General features: G+C 33.5%; 1 protein-coding gene and 1 long non-coding RNA gene across 3 annotated transcripts in view; both read left to right on the top strand.

Moving 5' to 3' along the window:
• Nucleotides 1-8,269, top strand: part of LOC131617214 (probable cytosolic oligopeptidase A) — a 30,040-nt gene extending 21,771 nt beyond the window's left edge. Inside the window, 6 exon segments of the mRNA XM_058888553.1 lie at nucleotides 6,651-6,768; nucleotides 7,176-7,335; nucleotides 7,582-7,613; nucleotides 7,705-7,770; nucleotides 7,965-8,036; nucleotides 8,134-8,269. Of these exon segments, the coding sequence (XP_058744536.1) occupies nucleotides 6,651-6,768; nucleotides 7,176-7,335; nucleotides 7,582-7,613; nucleotides 7,705-7,770; nucleotides 7,965-8,036; nucleotides 8,134-8,211 (526 nt within the window). The 3' untranslated portion in view covers nucleotides 8,212-8,269.
• Nucleotides 8,270-17,865: 9,596 nt separating this feature from the next.
• On the top strand, nucleotides 17,866-24,613 carry LOC131620550 (uncharacterized). 2 transcript variants are annotated; one of them, XR_009289179.1, is made up of 6 exons: nucleotides 17,866-18,084; nucleotides 19,192-19,234; nucleotides 21,009-21,078; nucleotides 22,264-22,399; nucleotides 22,487-22,565; nucleotides 23,987-24,613. It is a non-coding gene; the product is annotated as an uncharacterized LOC131620550 (long non-coding RNA). The 2 variants fall into 2 exon arrangements; XR_009289178.1 differs by having other exon boundaries at nucleotides 17,886-18,084; nucleotides 21,200-22,399; nucleotides 23,987-24,590.
• The last annotated feature ends 1,094 nt before the right edge of the window (nucleotides 24,614-25,707 follow it).

Genomic DNA, 25,707 nt, shown 5'->3' with positions numbered 1-25,707 from the left:
CCGCCAAATTAACTGAGAACTACCCTGCCCCAGGTTATGATCAAGGGTTTTAATTAGTACAAGAAAGAAACTTCTACTTCTTAGGCTCAAAGGGGTTGGCGAGGGATTAACATCCTTATATCTCCACTGTCTAGGAATTGAAACAATGCCTGTATATCGTCAGCATAGTCCGCTCAAAAGCATACTGTATGAGGTTGAGGTATCGTTTTCGTCATCCTCCCTCAAAAGGTATACAGTTTTAGGAGGAGTTGAGTATCATAAAACATATGCAAAGTAAAGATGCAGTTTAGATGAGTGATAGCGAAATAATTTATTCAAGACAAACATATGCAATGCACTGATGATGATTGTTAAAACAGATAATGTCTATCATAAGCCGAATGTTTAAACAAACAGAATAGGAATTGCGCATGAAAGTAGATCTAATGATCCAAAAGATCGTCCGTCTAGACGTCGATCAGTCTCATCATGACTAGGCATAGGAGCGGTGATCACCACAATATTTTCAGGAGGGTGGAATTTGATTTCTCCTTCATTGATCAGATCTTGAATCTTATTCTTCGATGTCTAACAATTGTTTGTGTAACGTCCAGGACTGTTGCAATGGTATGCACACCTCGCATTGAGTTTATAGCCAAGAGTAGAGGTGTTTGAACTCTTAGGAGCATTCATCAAAGTAATCGATCTGATCTTCAACAGATGTTATACTGATCTTGGTGAATTGACTCTTAGGTACATCTGGCTTACGTTGTTGTGGTGTCGGTGTAGAGATCAAAAGTGCCCCATCATATTGGTTGCGTTCATTACGGCCTTTGCAGTGTCAGCCATACAAGGCTCCTCAGGTGAGTTGAAATCAATGACCTTGTCATGAATGAAGTTTTGAATCATATGCTTCAGCGGTCTACCATCCTTTACATCATGCTCAGGATTGTCCGAATAATAAGCACATCTCGCATTTGTAATTGTGCCCAGGAATAAGAGTGCCTTCAATTCTTCTTGCACCTTGGCTGATTTCAGAGTCACAGTTTGGGATCGGATGTTCTGAGCCTGAAGGTGTTTGACTGATTGCTCGAAATAAATTTGGGCTGAAGTAAACAGCGAGAGAGGATGAGATACCTGTTGTGAGAAAACCTGTTATGCGATGTTATGAATGCAAATGCAATGTTTTCAAGGATCTTTAGAATTTTAGTTAGAAACATTAGAAAGTGATTTGGTCGCGTCTTTGTCTGAAGAATTCTGACTTTTGTATTTGAACGTCCTTCTTTGAGAATCAAGCTCACCATATCAAGTGGGTCATCGCCTCTGATTCAGGATATCTCTGAATTTGAAGGTACATGGCTAGAGGAAAATAAATCCTCTTGCCCCTTGATAGGTACTGAGCCTTTGAATTGGAAGGCATAAGGCCAAAGGAAAATAAATCCTTTTGCCCCTTGATAGGTGCGGTGTCTTTGAACTGGGAGACATTTGGCCAGAGGAAAATAAATCCTCTTGCCCCTTGATGAGAATTTAGTCCTTTAATAAGGGCATATGAAATTGTGCGCCATAATTTCCTAAGATCCTTGAAAGGGTTAGCTAACATGTGATGTTATGATGTTATGATGTCATGCAGATGCAATGCATTAAGTAAAGCATAAGGTCATAAGGACGAGATGTCCTACAGGAAAATCCTGCAAGGAAGTAAAAGGTTAAAGCATAAGGTAATGAGGACGAAATGTCCTACAAGCAAATCCTGCAAGGAAATAGAAAGTTAGAGCATAAGGTAATGAGGACGAAATGTCCTACGAGCAAATCCTGCAAGGAAATAGAAAGGTTAGATAACAAACAAGTCACACAAGAGTCCTTGAGTTTAAAGGTTTGCATGAAGTATGACCAGGTAACTACCCTTCCCCAAAGGTACTTCTAAGGATAAGGATGATATCAGCAACAGGTTCTACCAAGTTACTCAGAATTGTCAGCCCCTCCAAAGCACCCTCGAACATGGTACATGCATACCACGCAATGATACTTTGAGAAAGAACCTATCTGAGTTGTAGTATCGGGTAGCGACTATGCCCTTAACATGCATCAAGAGTAGTCCCCCCACTACGTTCCTAAAGGCCAAGATGGGTTAAAGGTGACTAAAGGTCCTTAAGCTCCGACTCACCTACAGATATCCACACGAACCTCTCTCATGCAAAAGAGGCATGCAAACATCCATAGAGGCCTAACTTAAGCGTGAACTCTCATATTGACCAACCCAAGCATGCACAAGGGAGGTCGCCATGACTATGCCACTCCTATCTTAAGGTGCACTCGAATCCGGGAATAGGATTCATCTTCCATTCAATACCCATAACAACCTTGAAGAATAAAACAAGCAAACAAACAATTATGTGATCCTAAACTTTAAGGTAACCCCTCTTTTAATTCGAAAGCATCCCCAGCAGAGTCGCCAATTCTGTAATACGGTGAACTGACTTTATTGAAATGTTGCGGATAGCAAGAGTCGCCACCGACTTTTATTTTATCCAATTGGAAAGGCAAAAAAGAACAGGAAAGACCTTTGAAAGACTTTGAGTTCGGGGGGTAGGTTATACAAAGGGAAGGTGTAAGGCACCCTTTGCATCCATGGTTATCCATGGGCTCTTAATTGCTTAGCTCACTTGTTTGTTCGAATTGTTTGAAAAGTAGGGTGTGAATAGAAAAAAGATTTCGTTAAGGACTTTAGCTTGTAAATAAGCGTAGCCTTGTTTTGAAATTGTTTTGGAAAGGAGGTGTGAAAAGCATTTGAATTTGTTTGAGTGGAGCAAGCAATTAAGAACTACCTACCCTAAGTTTGTCTTTCGTGTTCTTTAAGTCTTTCGGGCGAAAGGGTCTATCCATACCATGAGAGGGCAGGAAGTCTTTCAATTGGATGTACGGGTCATCGAGAAAATATCGTTCGCCATAAAACTGTCCCATGAAGAGGTAAGTAGTCTTTAGGGAAGGATATAATAGTCATTTAGGCAATAGTAAAGATACCTTAGCAATCGAAGGGACTATCATCATTTATCGAGGCAACATCGAGGGACGAGATCATTTTATTCGTAGGCAACTCGAAGGGACTATGATCTTTTATTCCGAGGGACTATGATGATTTGAATTCGTAGGCAGCTCGAAGGGACTATGATCTTTTATTCCGAGGGACTATGATGATTTGAATTCGTAGGCAGCAAGCTAAGGTATCCCTATACTCGAAGGGACTTGACTATTTGATCGTGAAGGCAGCATAAGAGGGGTAACCTTAAAGGTGTGTGGTGTGGCACAATCATGTGGTTAATTTCAGATAATTATCTTGTAAAGTTTAGTGATTCTAGATTCAATTAATAGTCTTGCCACTCCCTATTTTACTAACCACGCAGTTATATAACAATTATGCGGAAATTAAAAGGCAGAAAATAAACCTACAACTATTACAAGGCTTTGGGGCAGTTACATAATAGAGGAAGAATGGAGCGCGACAATAAAAACCTAACTATTACAAAAAAAAACCTTTTCGCAAACCTATACACATTTTCTAGAATTTAAATGGCAGAATTTAAATAAAATAAAGGCAAAATAATTTAAATAAATATAAATAAATAACAAAAAAAAGCGAAATTTAAATAAAATAAACAATTGAAGTTAAAGGCATGCGACATACACTGGAGTATGGGATGAGAAGAGAAATTCGCGTTGATTAAAAGGATAAACCTTTGAAGGTTAAAACCTAATGGCCAAACCTAAAGGTTAACCTACGGTGAATAGACAACTCTTACATTGTTGATAAATTATAGGGTTTGCCTAAACCTTTGAAGGTTAACTTAAACCTAGTTAAACTAATTATCTAATTAATCTAAATTAATTAACCTAAAATTATAAATTAATTATTAAAACCTAAATTAATAAAAGCCTAAACTTGTTAGCCTAAAAAAACCTAAATTAATTAATATTATTTAAGCTTAAAATTAATTAAAACCTAAAATTATTTATTTAACCTAAAATTGAATTTTACTAATTAAAAAAAAAGGTTAATCCTAAATTAAAAAACTAAACTTAACTATTAATTTAAAAAAACCTAATCCTAATTTAATTGATAAATGGTTGGTTTGATTAAAAGAAATAAAAAGAAACCATTTAAATAAAATAATAAATAAGACAAAACCTGGCTGGCGCTGGATCAAGTGTGATAGACCTTTGAAGGTACATGGTAGACCAGCGTGTTCTAGTGGCTTGGATCTGGGCGTGTAGAGATCCAATGGTGAGATGCTGAGGGCATACCATGGGCGTGAGCAGGAGAGACGCGTGGGATCTGGGAACAGAAGAATGCAAAGAAATTAGAACAAAATAAACACAAGGGGTGGGTATCGAACCCATGCCCCTGCATACAAGAACCTTTGGACACGCTGCTTCTCCACTGGACCGTCACTTCTTCTCTGTTTACTAATTGTCCCTAAATAAATAAAAGGAAAAAATATGAATGAATGGTCAGTCAACGATAATACAGTCCAAGTGGTCCCCACGGTAGCGTGTTCATCCAATCAGAAAGAGAAAGGTCGTTTTTGACTTGTTGACTGTCCAGTTAACATGAGGCACGCGTAGAGAGAGAGAGAGAGAGAGAGAAAGGATTTATGACTAGCCAATGGAAGAGACCAGAACAGCCACGCGTATGAGACCATTGTGCCAAGAACTGTTCATCGTCATCTTCATCAATTTCCTGCGGATTTTGTTGTAAACATAGCTGCGATTTTATCTGCGGCTTCCACCTTCGAATTCTGCAATATTCAAACTAAAAAAAACGCGTGAAGCAAAGTAACATGAATGCCCAGATTATCTAATTAGGACCTCACGAGTTCGACGGAGCCGCTAGTTTGCCCAGAAAGTCCCTGTATGAAGCAATACGAAGAAATAAAAGCCTATGCCCTAATTATGGTGTATGCGTTTCCCCATGCTAAAGCTCATGAACGAAAGTCTATCACAATCTTAAACAACAAGGTGAACGAGTATGTACACATGAAATTGATTCAAAGGTCACGATTTACGAGTTTGAGAAGAATGGAACCTTTACCAATGGTGTAACTCACGTAGTCTCGTTCTGAGCGTGTGCAAGCGTCAAAGTTGATGAGGAATGGCTCCTGAGATCTTCAAGAGAACGTATTGATGCCCAGATTCCATTGAAGACGGCCAGAGAAAGCTACAGCTCGTGCCCTAGGTTTCCTTGATTGTTTTTGTTATTTGAAACCCTCATGTCTATCCTAATTTTCGTCCCCTACTTTTCTGACCTTGATGAGTATATATATACTAGAAGGAATTAGGTCAGTCAAGATGCATCAAATCTTTATAAATTATTTGATTGAAACTTGATTTTAGAAAATATATAGAACTTCTATTTTGAGCTCAATCATGTACCAATCAACCCCTAATCATTCCTTTGGCCCTCAAGATGAATTTTCTGATTTCAATCACAATCCATGCGCCCCATATATTTTATTTAATATTTATTCAATTTATTTTGATTTTAAATAAATAATAATCAAAATAAATAAAATAAAGTCCAAAATCATGCAAGAACGAAATTACTTGGTCATCAAGATGATTCTTGGGCCTTTACATGATCCATAATAAGGCCCCATAATTTAATTCACTATTTTTGACCTTTTACTTAATTTATTTTGTTTTTTAAGTGAATAAAATACAAATAAATCAAATAAATAGCACAAAAATATGAAAACAATTTTATGGGCCCTTATTGGACTTATGATCATGTGTGAAAACCCAAACTCCAGACCATTAGTCAAAATAAACCATTTTGTTCAAGTTAACTTTTGTGCGTTTCTCTAAAATCGCCCAACTTTAGCAAGTCATAACTCCTTCGTTTTTTATTGTATGGAAGTGTACTTGAACTTTTTAGAAAGCTTAGAATGTCCTCTAAATGATGCTTTTGGTTTCATATCAATTGAGTTTATCATGTTCAAGTTATGACCTTTGAGAAAAAATGACTTTTTAAGATCCTTTAGAAAGACCTGTAATGTTTTGGCTTATATCTTCCTGATGGAACATTTTTGGACTTGGCATGTGAGGGAAAAAGTTGTAGAGAATTCAATTTCCTTCAAAATGAGCTTTGGATGGGAAATTTTTAATGTTCCATGTGAAAGTTATGGCCAGTCAAAGTTCAGTTGACTTTTTCCTTAAAAACCCTAATTTAGAAACTCAGGTTCTTGATGATTCTGGAGCTTTTCTTGATGAACCATGATCAATTCTTGATTAAATGGTGAATGATACTTCAATATGAGGGTCTTGACAAAAAATCAGGAGTTTTGACTTTGCTTTGACCACAGTTGACTTTTAGGTTAACTTAGTCGACTGTTGATTTTCTGAACAATTGAGTGACCAATCCTTTGAGATGAGACTTGATACTTGTCATGGAGATGATGTGAGATATATTGAGCCACATGAGATTCCTTAGATCCATTGATTCACTGATTTTCCTTTGAACAAGCCAAACCCTAGTTTCAGAGCCTTGTATAGGAGAATGTGTCTAGGAGCTTTAGGTATTGATTTGAATTTGTATAAGAGAAATAGTATGGGCAAATTTTGGGGTATGACAATATCATTATTATTTATATTTTTCATTTTTTGTTTTGTTTATTTAGAGAGACTTTAAAGGGCATCGTAAAACATTTTGAAACTGGGGAGGCTCTTCCTGAAGAAATATATTTGAAGCTCGTTGCTGCTAGAGCTTATCATGTTGGCTCTATAAGTCTTCAAAATGTTAGTGTTACGTCTCTAGGCGCACCATGTGACTGACTAAACACGCCACCTCTGCAATTCCCCTCTCCGACTCTATCATATTTACTCTTTGCTCATCTATATATGTCTTTGACTCGTTTGCCCTAGCATCTTGTGGTTTTACAGGCATTCAATATGTACTTTGTTTCAAGTGCTTGACCTTATTATGCTATTCTTTTTCCTTATGGCTCTCCCGTCCTATCCTTTATTTTCTATTCCATTTTCTTTAAAATAGATCTTAGGTTTTTCTCTTCCTGCATAAACTGTATTTGGTTCTTTATTTCTTCACCCTTTCTTTTGCTGTGTATTTCTGAAGGACGGAACAAACTTATTTAAGATGTTACACGTGTTAAATAAATGTCTTACATTGTAATATATATTCGTTGCAGATAAGTTATGCAATTGTAGATCTGGAAATCCATACAAAATATGTTCTCGGGGGACCAGAGTCCATCTTTGATTTGGAACGCAGAGTATCCAAGAAAACTCAAGTGACTCCTCTATTGCCAGAGGATAGGTCCCTTTGCAGCAGTTTTCATATGTTTGGAGGTTTGCTATGCTTCTTACACCTCTTTGTTTAATACTCCATCAGTTCCTTTATATATGTCTTTTAAGGTTATTTTGCACAAACCAAGAAATAACTTCAATTGATAAGGATAGGAATAGGATATAGCTTACAAGTGACATAGAGTAGTTAATGTAACGTTGAAGTTTGAAAAGAATGGATAAATGCTAATAGTAACAAAATTTGAAATCTCACATTACTTTCTTCTTTCTGGATTTTGCATTTGTCAGGTGGATATGCAGCTGGGTTGTACAGCTATGCGGTATATTATAGACATTTTGGTTGGTAGTATAATTGAAGATATCTGATGATGGTTATGAAGTCCGCTTTATTTTGTTTCTCATGGAATGCAGTGGGCTGAAGTGCTGTCTGCAGATGCTTTCTCAGCATTTGAGGAAGCAGGATTGGATGATAAAAAGGTATATTTATTAGATTAAGAAAAACTGTCAATAAGGATTTGTTTTTCTGTTTAGGCCTCTAGATACGTATGTTTCTGTCTTCAATAAATCCTCGGAAAAAAATACAACATAGCATATCTTGTTTTGAGATGTATTATATTTATTTTTTATAGTAAACAATCATTGTTAAATATTATATACTTGCATTTACACAGGCTGTTACAGAAATGGGTCGCAAATTTCGGGAGACCATTCTTGCTCTTGGAGGTGGCAAGCCAGCGCTGGAGGTGAGAATTCAGATACACATTTTCTCTTCCTCTTTCATTTGTTGATATGTGTTGAACATGTAATGCAATGTAATGGTTAATGGTTTGATGCATGCAGGTGTTTGTGCAATTCCGTGGGAGAGAACCAACACCAGATGCATTGCTTAGACACAGTGGTCTAGTTGCAGCTCATTGATATAATTTACCCCACTTTTCTTTTGAATAAAATGTGTTATAAATTATAAAATATAATAATTGTGGCTTTGGAATAAAATGGAACATTTCTGTAAATTGTATTAAGAAAAAAATAGAACATTGATAACACGATTTTATATCGTATATTTAGCTTGAAATCCGTAGATATTTATAGCATTTTCCGTTTATTATATTGTTTTATTATGATATTATGCGAGTATTTGCTTTGTTTCAGGTTTTATCAACCTATTGAGACTATTTGTGAAAAGGAGAGGAAATGGAGCTAAAACGACTACTATTTGTACCTAAAAGATGAAAAATGGGTGCTGAAGTGAAAAGGAGGTGCAAAAGGAGACCCAAATGTGCAAAGCAATGACCCAGCCCACGAAGGATCAATTGTGCGTGGCCCAAATCACACAAGCAAGAGGAGACGCACGTCTCCAGCAACTTCCTGCCACGTCACCAAGTGGAGACGCACGTCTCCAATTCTCCCTAAATTTTCTCCACTTGAGACGCACGTCTCAAGTCATTCAACGGAGCCCCTCAAAAAGTGGAGACGCACGTCTCCAAGCCCCAGTCTGAGAAGTTCTCTCATTTCACGCATTCCAACTGCAAAGGCTCGCCTATAAATAGAGGCAGCCACTTCACTTCAAACGGTCCGATTTCCTGCTAACGAAGTGCTGCCGAAATTGTTCCGCGTTTGCTATTTTTCTTCCTACTTTCATTTAAACAGTCTTATTTTCTCATAACAATTTCTACACCGGAAATTGTTGTGAACCTTTTATAAATCTAGCCTTACGTTAGATTTATCGTTTTAATTCCTTGTTTTTAATTTCTGTCCGTTTAATTCTGAAGAACGATCCAGCCAACTTGTGGTGGAGGTTCATACTTCAAGATTCAATTGCAAATTTATTTTATTCAGGTTTATTATTTACCGCCTTTATTTATATTATTATTGCATGATATATTATATGCAATTTAACATGCCTTTTATTATAAGCCAAATTAATTTATGCATGCTTAACCGTATTGATATGTCTGGCTAATTAACTAAGATATCGGTATGTAAAGTAAGTTAACTGTGGGATCCGAAATAAATTGGCTTAATTATATTTTATTAAATATCACTTGTTTTTGGTTTGTATGTCTAATTTAATTAGTAAGTCTTAAAACCAATAGAGCGAAAGTTTGAGGGGTTAGGACGGTCAAAGGTTAAAATCAATAGAGCGAAAGTTTGAGATCTTTAACTGGATAGTAGACATAGGACATTAGTTTTAAGGATGGCGAAAGCGTATTAAAACTAATTATAACTTATTTATTTTCAAAAAATGTTTTTACACCCGAGCGGGATGGCGAAAGCGTACGTTAGGGATATTAGCATGTTCCGAGTCAACAGAGCGAAAGTTTGAGATTAGGGATTTAAATAGATAACGACTTCATAAAACAAGCATTTTATTAATTACGTTGTTTCCAAAAAGCTTTTCTAAAATCTAATGGGATGGCGAAAGCGTACATTACGAGTTAGGATAGTAATCTAAATCAACAGAGCGAAAGTTTGAGAGGAGGATTTTTAATCAATTGAGTTAATAAAGATTTTTAATCGAATTATGCATTAGCCAATGGACCTTCGGATCACCTTAAGTTAAACGAAATACATACTGATATCCGTCTATTACTATATTTCTTAATATTCACAATCACTTTCCCTTAGGAACAATCAAAATATTAGTAGCCTTAGCTTTACAAAGTAACCTTAGATAACGGTAGATCGATTCATAGTCCCTGTGGATTCGATATCTTTTAAAACTACACGACACGACTGTGCACTTGCAGTCATCAAATTAATAGACACGTAAAGTCGCGATCAAACATACACATGGTTGTGTCATAAGTGTTAAAATTTGATGATCCTATTGGATAACATACTTTCTATAGTCTTGTTATGAATTGTTTCAAGGTAGCAATGACAGGAAGACGATTCTCCAAATGCCTACGGTTAGGAATCTCAACAACCTCATGTGTATAGTGTAGTTTAGTTCCCTTTCTCATGATTGTTCCTCAAGTCTGAGTATATAACATATTCATCATCTCCATAAGCTCTTCCATAGTTTTGTATCCTTCTAACCATGAGGAAAGAATACAGGGCATGTGAAAGAGGGTGACAGACTAACAAAATAAAAGTGAATTTCAGTATATAAAAGAACATTTTCCTTTAGTAGAATTCACATGTAATAAGACACACTCAATTATTAATTCATTGCTAGGGAACAAATTAAATATATGTAGAATAGAAAATAAACAACTATAGTGAGATAGAACAATAAGTTACACTATAAGTAATTAACACTATAAAAGTGACACAAATAGTAGTAGCAACACAACAAAAATCAATCGATAACCATACAAATCTTACAAAGTGATATCAATACAAAGCTTACACTGAATGAATATAAAACTTGTTTCTTCATTTAGGCATATCTGAGAAAGGATTTATTTTTAAACCGAACATGGAGATTTCGTCTCAATAATGTTCTATAATCGAAGTGTTCCGGACTAGATCTTACGCTTGTTTCCTGCAATATACCACAAAAACCATTATTTGAAACTCCAACAAAATCATGGTACCACTGTAATTTCCTCAAATTCATTGTGACTATGTATATGATTTCTAACATGCAATAATACATAAAGCAATTTACATCTTCTAAACAATTTATTGATAATATGAAGTTGTATATGAAATAAAATTCTTGTGCTTTCTTAGGATTTTAGCTAACAACAATATTACAAAACCAATTTATTCAAACTGAATTATCAACACTGTAAAACCAATCACAAAGTACATAGACTCATCTGTTAAATAAAGAGAATGAGTATATAAACTACTGAAATCCAATGATTTTCCGTGAAAAATAGTTTTTGAATTTTTCTCTTAACTTCTAACAAAGCAAAAAGAACAACAACCTCTCTAATTATTAAATTATGAGTCAAACAAGCAATTACTATAATAAAAATCACAACATATACCTTAGAGCTCGGACACTGCATTAAAGCAAAATGGACAAGTAAAGTCCTCAGTCACTATATTTGGAAGGAGATGGAAATGTATCAGTACTGTCAAAGTCATATTTTATATGAAAGAAACTATCACAAGAGAGAAGAACATAACAGAACACTAAAAAGCATATAAAAGAGCAATAAAAATGATAGCTCAAGAGAGTAACATTTATAAAATACAAATTAAAGGTAGATATACAATACTGCACTCGAAAACTATCAGCCATAAGCATCTCTGGCAAAATGCCAAAATGTTGACTATTTTGATTGCTTTAAAAAAAAGCTCATCATAGGAAGACACTGGTAAGACTAAGATGCATTGTTGAACATAGTGAATAAAAATTAGATGGATAATATAATGTACCTCCAGTCTTTCCAAGCAAGTTGTAAAAGTCCCTAAAGTTAAAAATCACATTTCCTGCTCTCGACCTTCAACATACCCAGGGATGAAGCATAGCGAATACCTCATTTCGTTAATCGTTACTCTAACAAACATGCATAAGAATACCAGTTGTTGAACGTAAATTTTGAAAAAGTCATTAGGTACAGATTACTTAAATTAGGAATCAATTTACTCTCAAAAGTATTGAAATATAAATCAGCATAGCTTGTGCCCATCTAAAAAAACTTATCCATCTACTTTTGCAGTTTGGCTTAGTTGCTCAAGTGCACAAAAATACAAGGAAGAGGCTTTGATAATAATAGAAATTTATAGGTAACCTATTTTCTTCTCATATTCTTTTATGCTATCTCAAATAGTAGGTCATAAATTGGTCTTCATGTTGACCTATTGTCAATCTATCATTTTCACAACCAAATAAATTGGACCATTTTAAGTTCACACAACATAAACAACTAAACATTCCACAAAGTATTTAACTTCAAGATAGGCCAAGTGTTTGAGACCTTTACACATAGGTAGCCTAAAACACTATAATGTTTCACAAACATAATTCACAGAGTAGACACATTAAAGTAATCGCCAATATGTGCATTCAAAACCTAAGTCAGCAAAAGAATTTGAGAAATGCAGGCATAAATGCAAGAAGAATAATTATTTACCTCAAAATCAAGCTCAGTAAAAGCTCTGCCTCCATTTAATCTTACATTTCAAAAAGATGATGTCTTACCCACCTTCATACTGCAATCACACCGAAAGTACATGATATTAGATTGAATAAACATGATAACTATTATTAATCATTGCAACTTACAATAGTTAATTATTTCTTCTTCCAGAATTCTGAAGCAATGCATAGAAAGATTGATCAAGGCATAGACAGAATCGATAAGAAAGTAATGCATTGACATTGAAAGGATAGTGCTAAGCTTTAACCTAACATTCAAATTCAATCAAAGGATAGGAAAGTAATACAAAACATCATAGAGGACATTAGAAGTTTAGACTAGCAATAAAATCCAATACGAAGAAAAAATCAAAATTTACTTGTGATTTTATGATACCTAATAATAGAAAATCGCAAGAAATGAAAATCAAAGATCTATGAAAGTTCAAATCCAAATATAATGAAGATTAAAAAATGGTATACGGAAAAAAAATTATTATTCATCTAATTAATTTTATATACAAAAATTTACTATTGATCCAGATATTTTTGTAAAGGATATCTAAATAAAAATAATATTTGTATACGGGAAAAAATTATTATTGATCTAAATATTTTTATATAAAAAAATGGTCTTTATGATTTAAATATTTTTGATTAAAAAATGGTATACAGGAAAAATCCTATTATTGATCTAAATATTTTTATATATGAAAATTTAATATTAATTCATATATTTTTGATAACGTTACCTAAACAAAAATAATATGTGTACACGGGAACATAAAGTTATTGATCAAAATATTGATTATTAATAGGACATGAAGTTACTAATTAAAATAGTTTTTTATTAATTAGACACTCAATTAGTATTTTTTTCACGGATTACCAGAAATTTTTCTATTAAAAAATATACATCTGAAACAAATGCGCGTCCCGTACCAGAACCCGTGCGAACGCACGAGTTTGTTACTAGTGTAATATATACATTTTGATGCAAACTAATCACCTAGCGATAAGAGCTTCTATTGTTATGCAAATGGTTATGGGTTCAACACTCATGGTTGGGAAAGTTTTAAAATTTTGTATAATAAAAATAATAAGATGAAAAAGAAAGAACTTAAGAGATAAAAGATTAGAAAAGAATGTGATATGTACTTGGAAAATAAGATGAGAAGAAGACGCAATACCGCTAGGAGAGATTTGAGAAGACTTAAACTGAAACCTTAAATGTGAGGAAGAGAAAATCATTTGTAATTGTAAGATTAAAGCATAATATGTTTGTGTTTGGGTTAGATATAAGTTAAGTGAAGTTTGGGGGTTGTAATATAATGCGACTTGATTCGGTTTGTAAAATACAAACCGCAAACCGAACCGAACCACGCGGTTTTATAAAAAATGACCCAAACACATCCGAACCAAATGCGTTTTTTTGCGGTTTCGATTTGGTTCGATTTTGCAGTTTTTTATTGGGCTAATTTGGTTTTTAACACCCCTACCCATGGTTGACAAAGTTTTAAAAATTGTAAACTTTCACAATTTCCAAACTTACCGAAAAAAAACCACGTTAAATAAAAAAAAAGAAAATGAAAAATAGCTATTAATCCAAAATAAGATAAAGTTTATATGATTGACAAGTTTAAAAGTTGCCATTCTTTTTCTTTATTTTATTTAATGATTAAAAATAAAAAATAAATTATAATTAAATAATTTTAATAAATACGTATTTCATGTTTCTCTCTTTATGTCTAAAAAATAATTCAATTAAATTGGTATGCAGTGTAAAATTGCTTTCAATTAGTCTCCATTATCATTGTTAACATATCTCAATCCATCCCATAATATTTTTAAGTATCTAGTATCCTTTGAGTAGATACACTTTCGGAAATACATTTTTCTCCTTCTATTTTAAATTTTTCCGGAGATATATCTACAAAATTATTTTTTTAATAGAAAATCCAGCTTCATTAATATCAATCAAGCAAGAATTACAAATGTTACGAGACAATTGAAATGGAACATACTCCATACATAGTCTAAAAACACTTCTAACATAAAACACGACATAATCATAAGAGACATTATACATATAATTTTCAAAAGCTAAGGCACAACCAAACCAAAACCAGCAACGTATCATCGAGCAATCCACTCTCTTGCAAACACCATCAATAGCAATGTAGAAATGAGAATCCATAGTCTTTTTCCAAATCCAATTAAGGATGATTTCTTTGACTTGTGTTTGCACATTTCGACTTTCTTTGGTCTCAAAGTTGCCCCAATTTTTTGAGTGTTCACAAATTAATAGATGACTAGAGATAGTTATGGAATATATGTTGAACTCATAAGCAGTGGCGGAGCCAGCGCCCGGCCAGGTAGGGCAGCTGCCCAGGCTCCGCCCGACCACGCTTCATCATCATGCGCCGAAGATTTGCCATGGCCATCCTCTGCAACACCATTCCGACGAACACCGTGACTTCATTCTTTCTTCTTTTTTATTTCTTTTTATTTCTTTTTCAGTTCGATTCTCGCTACGACATTCTTGTTGTGTTGCTATTTGTTGTTGTTGCAAGTTGTGCTTGACGAATTAATGGAGAAATGGAGTCGAATTTGTCGTTTTGCGTTGTGCCCACCAAGTGTATGGTAAAAGTTCTGAACCAAAATTCTCCTTTCTTTATGTTTTTTTTGCTTTTGCTGGATATGTGGATTTACTTGCATCTGTGAGTAGTTTTACAGTGTTTACTGATGAAACATGTTGTATAATGAACCATGTACATTCCTTCATTCAATTTAATATAAATATAAGTTATGATGTTGTTGTTTCATGAATGTGTTGTTTCATATATGCTTATTCTATTTATTTCAATTTAATACACCAAGTAGCTTTTGTTGCAGCCATGTCCTGCCTTTATTAAATAACTTCATCCACATCCATGGTTTTATTTGTGCCTCGAGAGCTCAACAATTTCTTATTGAACATTGCATTTAATTGTGAGAGATGTCAAGTCTTCCAATGTCATTTTTTCATCTACCCTGCTTAACTCTTTTCAAACCTAATCATTTTGTTGTTTACTGAACTTTGGTTGGGAATGCTTAGATATCTCTGCTTGAATCTTTTCCTGGTGCTTAGATATCTCTGCTTGAATCATTTATTTCTTTTCCTAACCATTTTGTTGTTTATTGAACATTGTTAAAATTAATTTTAAGTTTTGTTCACTGAGCTTTATTGCTACTGTCATCACTTAAATGTGATTTTATCAACTACATTTTCTAAATAAATTTGATGCTTACGTGCTTATGGAGTTATATTGACATGTTTTTTTATGCTCATACATATAATGGGTGTGAAAAGGGTAAATAGTTGAACCTTTAAAAACTTTAGCTTTTATATTTCTTAGAATAAAAGTGAATAGATGAACAAAAATGGAGCAATGAATTTAATATGTTTGGTTTCAGAAGATTCACTAATAGATTGAACTTTGTCTAAATCTAACTTTGAAAGGAAATTTAGAGTACATATGAAATTCATTATTAGTTCCATTGTCCAACCCTTTTATTTAATTTTTTATATTTTCTGTTTTTAAAGCTATACTTTTTCTATATAATAGGGGGACTTAAAAATATTAGTAGATAGAAGAGTTTGTTTCTTTATTGTTTTGAACCAAATCCTTCTTCTAGATATTTCGGTAAGTTAATCCCTTCATTTTAGTCTTTCAAATCCTTCTTTTAAATTTCTAATTTATGTTTTTCTCGTCTCCATGTTTTATGCTTTTAACACTATAACTGTTTTCAAAGCACGAAAGCAAAGAAACAGGCGTGAGCAAAGATAGGAAAGACAACCACATTTAATAGGTTTGTGATTAGCTGATTTAGTACTGTTTATGATTTTGATTCAAAATTTGGAACTTTATGATTTTGCCGTCTTTAAATTTTTGCCCGGGCTTTATAAATTTTCTGGCTCCGCCACTGCTCATAAGCTTCCTCAATCACTATGAAGTGCCAATAGACACACATAAACATGCTAAAAGACACAAAAATCTTTTAAGGCATTTTGTCAAACACCAAGAGTGCATCATTTACCACTAAAACACAAAAACACATAACATAAATTAATAAACCGAAATTAACCATCTCAGTTCAAATTTTCATATTGTATAACCATAGCGGCTTTGGTGGTGGACGATAAATTTCGGACAACAGAGTTGCATGAGCAGCAACTTGAGGGAGAGAATCATCCATTGTTGTTGTGTTTGAGGTGTGCAGAAAACTCACAACTAACTTGTCAGTTCTTCTTGGCGGTGGTGGTTCCGGTGACGGTCGTAAAAGAAGAAAAGAAAACTTGACGGTTGGTAATGGTTGAGAGAGGGAGGTTTCAGTGAGAAGTTTGGTTATGGTGAGGGAATGAGAAGAAAAAGGGATGGAAAAGAAAGTGCTCTCAAAAGAGAGGGAGGGTGCCACCATAGAGGTGGAAGGAAAGGACCACCATGGAGGTGGAGAAGAGCCACGAAACCCTAGAGGATTGGGGAAAAAATTTCTAGAGAGAAGGAGGAACATCTCTCTCTAGAAATACCTTGACTGGTGTTTTTTATCTACCGCTAGGAGAGATTTGAGAAGACTTAAACTGAAACCTTAAATGTGAGGAAGAGAAAATCATTTGTAATCGTAAGATTAAAGCATAATATGTTTGAGTTCGGGTTAGATATAAGTTACGTGAAGTTTGGGGGTTGTAATGTAATGCGATTTTGTCCGGTTTGTAAAATACAAACCGTAAACCGAACCGCGCGGTTTTATAAAAAATGGCCCAAACACATCCGAACCAAATGCGTTTTTTTGTGGTTTCGATTTGATTCGATTTTGCGGTATTTTATTGGGCTGATTTAGTTTTGAACACCCCTACCCATGGTTGACAAAGTTTTAAAAATCGTAAACTCTCACAATTTCCAAACTTACCAAAAGATAAACCACGTTAAATAAAAAAAAATGATAAATAGCTATTAATCCAAAATAGGATAAAGTTTATATTATTGACATGTATAAAAGTTGCCATTCTTTTTCTTTATTTTATTTAATGATTAAAAATAAAAAATAAATTATAATTAAATAATTTTAATAAATACATATTCCATGTTTCTCTCTTTATGTTTAAAAAATAATTCAATTAAATTGATATGCAGTGTAAAATTGCTTCTAATTAGTCTCAATTATCATTGTAACATATCTCAATCCAACTTATAGTATTTTTAAATACTTAATATCCTTTTAGTAGATACTCTTGGAAGTACATTTTTCTTCTTCTATTTTAAATTTTTTCAAAAATATATCTACAAAACAATTTTAAATTAAAAAATATTCCGTTAAAAGAAAATTCTATAGATATATCTACAACACAAATCAACCTAAAATAAATAAAAATGCTTCTGGAGATAAAAAAAAACATAAAGATAAATTTGACACTATATATGGTGTGCCACAATCTCAAAGGATGAGGTGAGATATTCTTTAAAAATAAATAAATTTCTGGATAGTCGCGCCAAAAAAACTAGTAATTAATTCCCACTCAGTCCCTGTCCCCGTCATCACCGCCACCGCACCCAACAAAACCTAAAATGCTTCCTTTCGCCCCAAACCTATCATTTCCCCACTGCGCAAATCCACTTCGCTTAAATTCCTATAGGAAAACGTGGAAGACGAAGATGCAGATGAATGGAACTTTTCAATGTTATAAACTGTTTCAGGAGTATAACGCTAAGGTATTTTCAACCTGCTTCTTCGTGTGTTCCATTTTAGGTTAAACTTGTTCATAATTTCGGCTACATTATTTGATTTATTTGAAATTAGTTTCTTGATAGTGGATACATTAAGGCAATGATGTTATTTTCACCTTTTAGATCGGACAAGAGGTTGAAACCTGAAGTTTCTTGATATTGGCTAGGTGTTTAACAGTATCTGTTTGAAAACACCTTTTTCATGGTTTATTCTATACGGATACTGATAATGCAGTCATGTTGAGGCTCTTCTTTTATGCCTATTGTTTGAGAAAAAGTGAATCTGAGCCTTCCTTCATGTGAAACCCTTTAATTAGGGTTTACAGACTCATTAATTGTTAGTTTAAATATGAGGCTCTACACACTCAGAGAGCTAAGGTTGTTTTGAGAGTTGTTGCCTCTCTCTGTGTTGTTGTGGTGGCCGATGATCATTCGGTAAAATTTGTAAACAGCTCTTAACATATTCATTATATTGCACCCATATATTCTTCAATGTGAACTTTTTTTTTCTTTTTCTTTTTTGATGACATGCAATGTTATCTTCTTCATTTTCTTCTTCATCTTCTTAGATATAACAAGGCAGTGATGATGTTTTTAATGATTGAATCCGACGTTGAGTGAAGAGTTGTTTCATGGCGAGGTGATTTTGTGTTTGTGTGGAATTACATTTGTTGTAGTTCTGTATCAGATGCTAGACGCAGCCTTTGGGAACCTCTTCTCTCGCCTGTCCGAGAAAAGGCGAATCTGAGCCTTCTTTTGTTCAACCCTCTCTCAAATTGTGTTTGGGACCCCTCTATTTGTCCTTCTTTTACGGTTTGATCTACTTTTGTTTGTTTGAATTGTTTCCAACCAAGTCAAATTGAATTATGTTGGCGTTAGAGTAGTGAGAAGCATTTCTCGCAACTAATTTTTTAATGAAATTATGAAGAGAAAGCTAAGGATGATTCAACTCGAGCATTATTGTTTTGTTATTTTCATAGTGGTTATGGCACTTTTTATTCTAAAATCACAAATGGTTGGTATTTCATATCTTCGGTTACATTTCATTCTGTTCTTTTTCTTTTGGCTAACTGCATTTTTATCTTTGTTCAGGACATGCAAATGAATTTGACGGGTTCAATGTTTAAATGCTAAGGTATCTTCAATTATCTTATTGTGTTTTATATTAGGTTATAGTTAAAACTCTTATGTGACTCGCACATTTCTTCTGTGATGTGATTTATTTGATTCTTGATAGAGGACGCAATGAGGCAATGATGTTGCTTTCAGCTTTTATAAATCAAACAGGTGGTTGAAGATGAAGAGTCTTAGTACTGGCAAGGTGTTGCAGTATCTGTTTGAAAATACCATTTATTGGTTTACTCTACAGATACTTGTTATGCAGCTATGTTAAGGCTCTTTTCTTCTGTCAATTGTTTGAGAAAAAGGTGAATCTGAGCCTTTCTATGAAACCCTGAAAAGTTTAAGTATGAGGCTCCACGCTCAGAGAGATAGGGCTGTTTTGAGAGTTGTTGCCTCTTTGTGTTGTTGTGGTAGCTGATGATCCATCTTAATGAAGTTTCTAAACAACTCTCATTTCATATATACTTACTCTGTTCTTCCATGAGCTTGTTTTTCTTCTTCTTCTTCTTCTTCTTCTTCTTCTTCTTCTTCTTCTTCTTCTTCTTCTTTGATAACAAGGCAATATTTACTGTCTTTTTCTTCTTCTTATATAATAAGGCAGTGATGATGTTTTCAGCAATTGAGCCAGACATTGGGTGAAGAGATGTTTCCTGGTGAGGTGAGGTGAGGTGATTCTGCGCCTGTGTGAAATCACACTTGTTGTATTTTGCACAGACGCTGTTATTGACGCAGCCCTTGGGAACCTCTTCACTCTTCTGTCTGAGAAAAGGCGAATCTGAGCCTTCTTTTCTTCAGCCCCATCTTTAATTTTGTAAGGATGGGGGTCCCTGTATTGTTCTCCCCTTTTTTTGAATTTGGTTTAATTTTGTTTGTTTTCCATCAAGTAAATTTTTTAATGATGGAAGCATTAGAGTAGTGAGAAGTGTTTCTCACAAAAACTAATTTTTTTCAATGCAGCCCATAATTATTTATCGTTACAAGTGATTTTAGACTAAAAGACAAAATTTGCATCGTTTGTTTATTCCAAAACCACTCATATGTTTTCTAGTATGCTTACATTTTTTGACAGTGATTATGTTATTATTAAAAAGACTAATTATGAGATTTCATCTATAGATGAAGTGTTTTTCTTTAGTTTTCATGCCTGTATTTTTGTTGTTTAATGATCTTTTTTTTACATATAATACATGAATTTGGAATGAGTTTCTGATATTACTTACTGTGAGACTTTATTTTGATTTTCCATCTCTTTCATTTATGACACTTGTCGCTTTTGAGGATTGCTATCTACGTAATTTTTTTCCTCCTAAAATTTCTAAGCAAGAATAAAAAAATGACACGTGAACATGCTACATTGCTGCAAGCATAGCAGTACACCATTCTTATTTCCTAATGCCGTACATCATTTAAGTCTTTTTGGAGTTATGTTTTCATTTGAAGTGATGTAGTTCGTCATTCTTACTTCTAATGCTGTACATCATATGTAGTCTTTTTGGAGTCATGTTTTCATTTTCATTTGAAGCGATATTGTTTATTGATTTATTCTTGAAATTTATTTAGGTATGCCTGTACATAGTTAAAAGATAAATACTGAGAATGAATTGGCACTTAACTCTTGAGAAAATTATAACATAACAAGCCTTGTTTATCAATCAGTATTTATATTTAAATATTTAAATAGAGGGCTTGGAACTCTTTTATCCCAAATGGTTAGTAGTTTATTTCTTCTCTTTTCATTTTGCACTGTTTTGTTTGTCTAAGTGCATTTTTCTTTGATATAAATGCAGATGAATTTGAGGTTTTTGATGTTAAAATGTTCAGACGAAGCACGCCGCACTTGTTCTAATTACTTTTGAGGTATTTTTAACTTGCTCTATGTGCTTAATAAATTATTAATTTTCTGTTTTTGCACTTGCTAAACCTCTTATATGACTTACACATTCAACAATATCTTATTATTATATAAATTGCTTGGTAGAGGATACTTGGAGGCTATGATGTTGTTTTCAACTTTTAGATCAGACAAGAGGTTGAAGAACCTGGCTACTGGCATGGTGTTACAGTATCTATTTGAAAATACCATCGTGGTTCATTCTACAGGTACTGATTATGCAGCCGTGGTCAGGCTCTTTTCTTCCACTTTTTGCTTGAGATAAGGGGAATCTGAGCCTTCCTCCGTAACCCTGCAATTATGGTTTACACACATTGGTTGCTAGTTTAATTATGAGGCTCCACATTCAGAGATAAGGTTGTATTGAGAGGCATTGCCACTCCGAGTTGCTGTGCAAGCCGATGATCCTTCTCAGTGAAATTTGCTAACAGCTCTGCACATATACATACATACACACACATACTCTCTTTTCTATTCCGATTCTTCTCTCTTAGATAACAAAGTAGTGATGATGATTTCAGCAATTGAATCAGACGTTGTGCGAAGAGTTGTTTCCTGGCCATGTGACTCTTTGTCTGTGTGAAATTACCTTTGTGGTCATTTGCACAGATTCTGTTGATGCAGCCTTTGCAAACATCTTCTCTTTTGTGTCTGAGAAAAGGCGAATCTGAGCCTCATTTTGTTCAACCCTAACTCATTTTTTTTTTTTTTGGGATTTTCCCTTTTCTTTCCGTCTTTCATTTGCTCTTTTGAAATTTTGTTTGTTTCTATTCTATGTCAAATTTAATGTTGTAAGCATGGTACTATGGAACACATCAACATTTTCTGTGAAACAGATATCCACTCTACTTACTTGGTTTCATGTGAATTGACTTCCTAAAAATTTTTCTTTGAAAATAATTTATTGTACTCAAACTATCATTTCATTCTTGAATATAGTTTTTTGTACTCCATCCGTAGTGGAAAGAGAAGGACTCAGGGTACACCTTTCCTAATGCTGCACTAATTATAGTAACCGTGTTTCACTTGACCCACCTCATCAATTTCTGTGCGAGGGATTTCTAGACGCTCCTTGGTTTCATACGAAGTGAAGTCCAAAAAGAATTTCTATGTTTATATTTTTATATCACTCTACTATTGTTTCGTGCTAGAGAGGGGATGACTCTAAGAAGGAATGGTCGCTTAGTTCTTGAGAAAACTATAATTTTCTTTGAGCATTGGATATCCATGCATTTTTTATACATTTGAAATAGAGAACTAGAGGGCTTGGTAATCCTATTTCAAATGGTCAGTATTTCTATTTTATACTTTCTATTTCTTTTCATTATGTTGTTTTGTTTGGCTAAGTGTATTTTCTTTTTTTGTCGAATGCAGATGAATAGGAGGTTTTCGATGTTAAAATGATTTCAGGGGAAGCGTGCTACTCCTGTTCTAATGAGTAATAGCTTCTAAGGTACTTTAATGCACTTCATATTAGGTTATCTCTATACATTTCCTTTTTTTGCACTTGCTAAGCCTCACTTTTCTCACATGATATGGTTTTTTGACACTTTTCTTTATGGAGGACACACAAGGCAGTGATGTTGTTTTCAGCTTTTAAATCAGACAACAGGTTGAAAAGCCTTATTACTGGCAAGGTGTTTCAGTATTTGTTTGAAAATACCGTTGTGGTTCATTCTACATATACTGGCAACGCAGCCATGGTGATGCTCTTATCTTCTACCTCTTGTTTGAGAAAAGGTGAATCTGAGCCTTCATCTGAAACCCTGCAATTAGGGATTTCATACTCATTAGTCGTTAGTTTAAGTATGAGGCTCAATACTCAGAGATAAGGTTGTTTTGAGAGCTGTTGCCACTCTGAGTTGCTGAGCCAATGATCTTTCTCAGTGAAATTTGCAAACAGCTCTTCATACATGCATGCATACACATATACATACTCCCTCCGTCTCAATTATATACTTCTTTTTCTTCTTCTTCCATCTCCTCCTCTTGGATAACAAGGCAGTGATGTTCTCAACAATTGAATCAGACATGAGTGAAGATCTGTTTCCAGGCATGGTGACTCTGTGTCTCTGTGAAATCCTCTCTGGGTTCTTTGCACAGATACTGTTGACGCAGCCTTGGCGAACTTGCTCGTTTGTTTGAGAAAAGGCGAATCTGAGCCTCCTTTTGTTCAACCCTAACTCTAATTGTGTTTGGGTCCTTTTCTTTATTCCGTTTGGTTGAATTTTGTTTGTTTCCCAGAGTCAAATTTAACGATTGGGACATAAAAAGATCTTGTCGTAAATCATTTTTTTGCTGCAGTTCATAAAATACTTATCCTTGACTGCATTTAAATTGTAACTTACAAGTATAACTGGCACATATAATAAATTGTAACTCACAAGTATAACTGGCACATATAATACTTTGTTCATTTAATAATCACGCCTATACTTTCGGCTTTGCATACATTTGACAGTGATATAAAGTAGCACATATAGTAGTTTTTTATCTTTTAGTTTTCGTGGTTTTTTTATGGTGTTTTTTTTCTTTTTTAATGATATAAAGTTGCACATAAAAGATCTTGTCATAAATCATTTTTTTGCTGCAGTTCATAAAATACTTATCCTTAACTGCATATTTAAATTGTAACTCACAAATATAACTGGCACATATAATACTTTGTTCATTCAATAATCATGCCTATACTTTTGGCTTTGCATACATTTGATTTGACAGTGATATAAAGTTGCACATATAGTAGTTTTCTTATCTTTTAGTTTTCGTGCTTTTTTGATGGTGTTTTTTGCATAATATTAAAATTGAAATTAACTGGCAATATAGTTTTTAACTTGAGACTTTATTTTGTTTTCCATGTCCCTTTCATTGCAGACTGTTCCTTTGAGCATTGAGGCTTTCACACCTTACCAGAACTTTAAGAAAGTTAAAAAATGAGTAAAGGACTCATGGATCATACTACGTAGCTATTTGATTTTATAGCAAAAGACAAATTAGCTCATTGAGGATTCTGTACGTACATGGAAGCCAATTTAACGTCATAATTGATATGGATTGTTAAACTATACCTTCGAGATATGTTCAAATACTGGAGGAACTGTATCCCAATTTAAAGCTTAAAATGGACCTAGATTCTTCTATTCTATGCCACCAATTTATCTACTATCTACTATACAAACAATTAATAAGAGAATGACCAATCTGACTAATATGCCTTTTGCTAAAAAGTTCTTTACACATAAAAAAGGGCAATCTATCTATCTATAATATAAGAAAATTAATGGTTCTGGAAAAGTCTAAAATACCCTTATTTGAGTTTTTGCCACCACATTAAAATTATGGTTTTTTGGTCTTTGTACCATCAAGTTCTTAATTTTATTATTAAAATAATACAACACTTATATTTTATCAAACTTATCAAATCTCTAATTGTTCTTTATTTTTTTTCTTTTTCATCACTTTTTCACTTCTATCTTCCAAAAAAAATATCAATCAATTTATAATATAAGAAAATTAATGGTTGTGGAAAAGTACAAAATACTCTTATTTGATTTTTTGCCACCACATTAAAATTGTGGTTTTTTGGTCTTTGTACCATAAAGTTCTTAATTTTATTATTAAAATAATACAACTCTTATATTTTATCAAACTTATCAAATCTCTCTCTATTCTCTATTTTTTTTTTCTCTTTCATCACTTTCTCACTTCTTTCTTCTAAAAAAAAATCAATCAATCTATAATATAAGAAAATTAATGATTGTGGAAAAGTCTAAAATACCCTTATTTGAGTTTTTGGCACCACATTAAAATTGTGGTTTTTTTTTGTCTTTGTACCATAAAGTTCTTAATTTTATTATTAAAATAATACAACTCTTATATTTTATCAAACTTAATTGGCTAAATTACAGTTTTGGTCCTCCTATTTTAGGTTTTTCACGATTTTGGTCCCCCTATTTCCTTTTTAAACAGTTTTGGTCCCCTATCCCAATTTTGTCCATGAACAGTGTATAAACAGTACATATCCGTACATGAACAGTACATGTCCGTACATGAACAGTGCATGAACAGTTGCATCAAAATTGGAATGGGGGACCAAAACTGTTTAAAAAGAAAATAGGGGACCAAAATCGTGGAAAATCCAAAACAGAGGGACCAAAACTGTAATTTAGCCAACTTAATTTTATTATTCAAATATTGTACCATATTGTCTTTGTACCATAAAATTCTATTATTTACGAAAAATGATATTTATGACCCAAATATTTTTTATTTAAAAATGGTATACGGGAAACAATTTATTATTCATCTAAATATTTTTATATACGAAATTTACTATTGATCCAAATATTTTTGTAAATGATACCTAAACAAAAATGAATTTTGTATACGGGAAAAAAATTATTATTGCTTTAAATATTTTTATATACGAGAAATGATATTTATGATTAAATATTTTTAATCCAAAAATGGTATACGGGAAAAAAATCTATTATTGATCTAAATATTTTTATATATGATATAATTAATTATTTATCTAATTTTTTTTCTTTTTTTACATTTTTATTTAAAATATATGATGTATCCAAATTCGCGTA

The sequence above is a fragment of the Vicia villosa genome, linkage group LG7 (assembly GCF_029867415.1).
Source record: "Vicia villosa cultivar HV-30 ecotype Madison, WI linkage group LG7, Vvil1.0, whole genome shotgun sequence".
In the NCBI taxonomy this organism is placed as follows: domain Eukaryota; kingdom Viridiplantae; phylum Streptophyta; class Magnoliopsida; order Fabales; family Fabaceae; genus Vicia; species Vicia villosa.
Note: the sequence above shows the minus strand (reverse complement) of the source record. Positions and strands in the feature narration are given on the sequence as shown.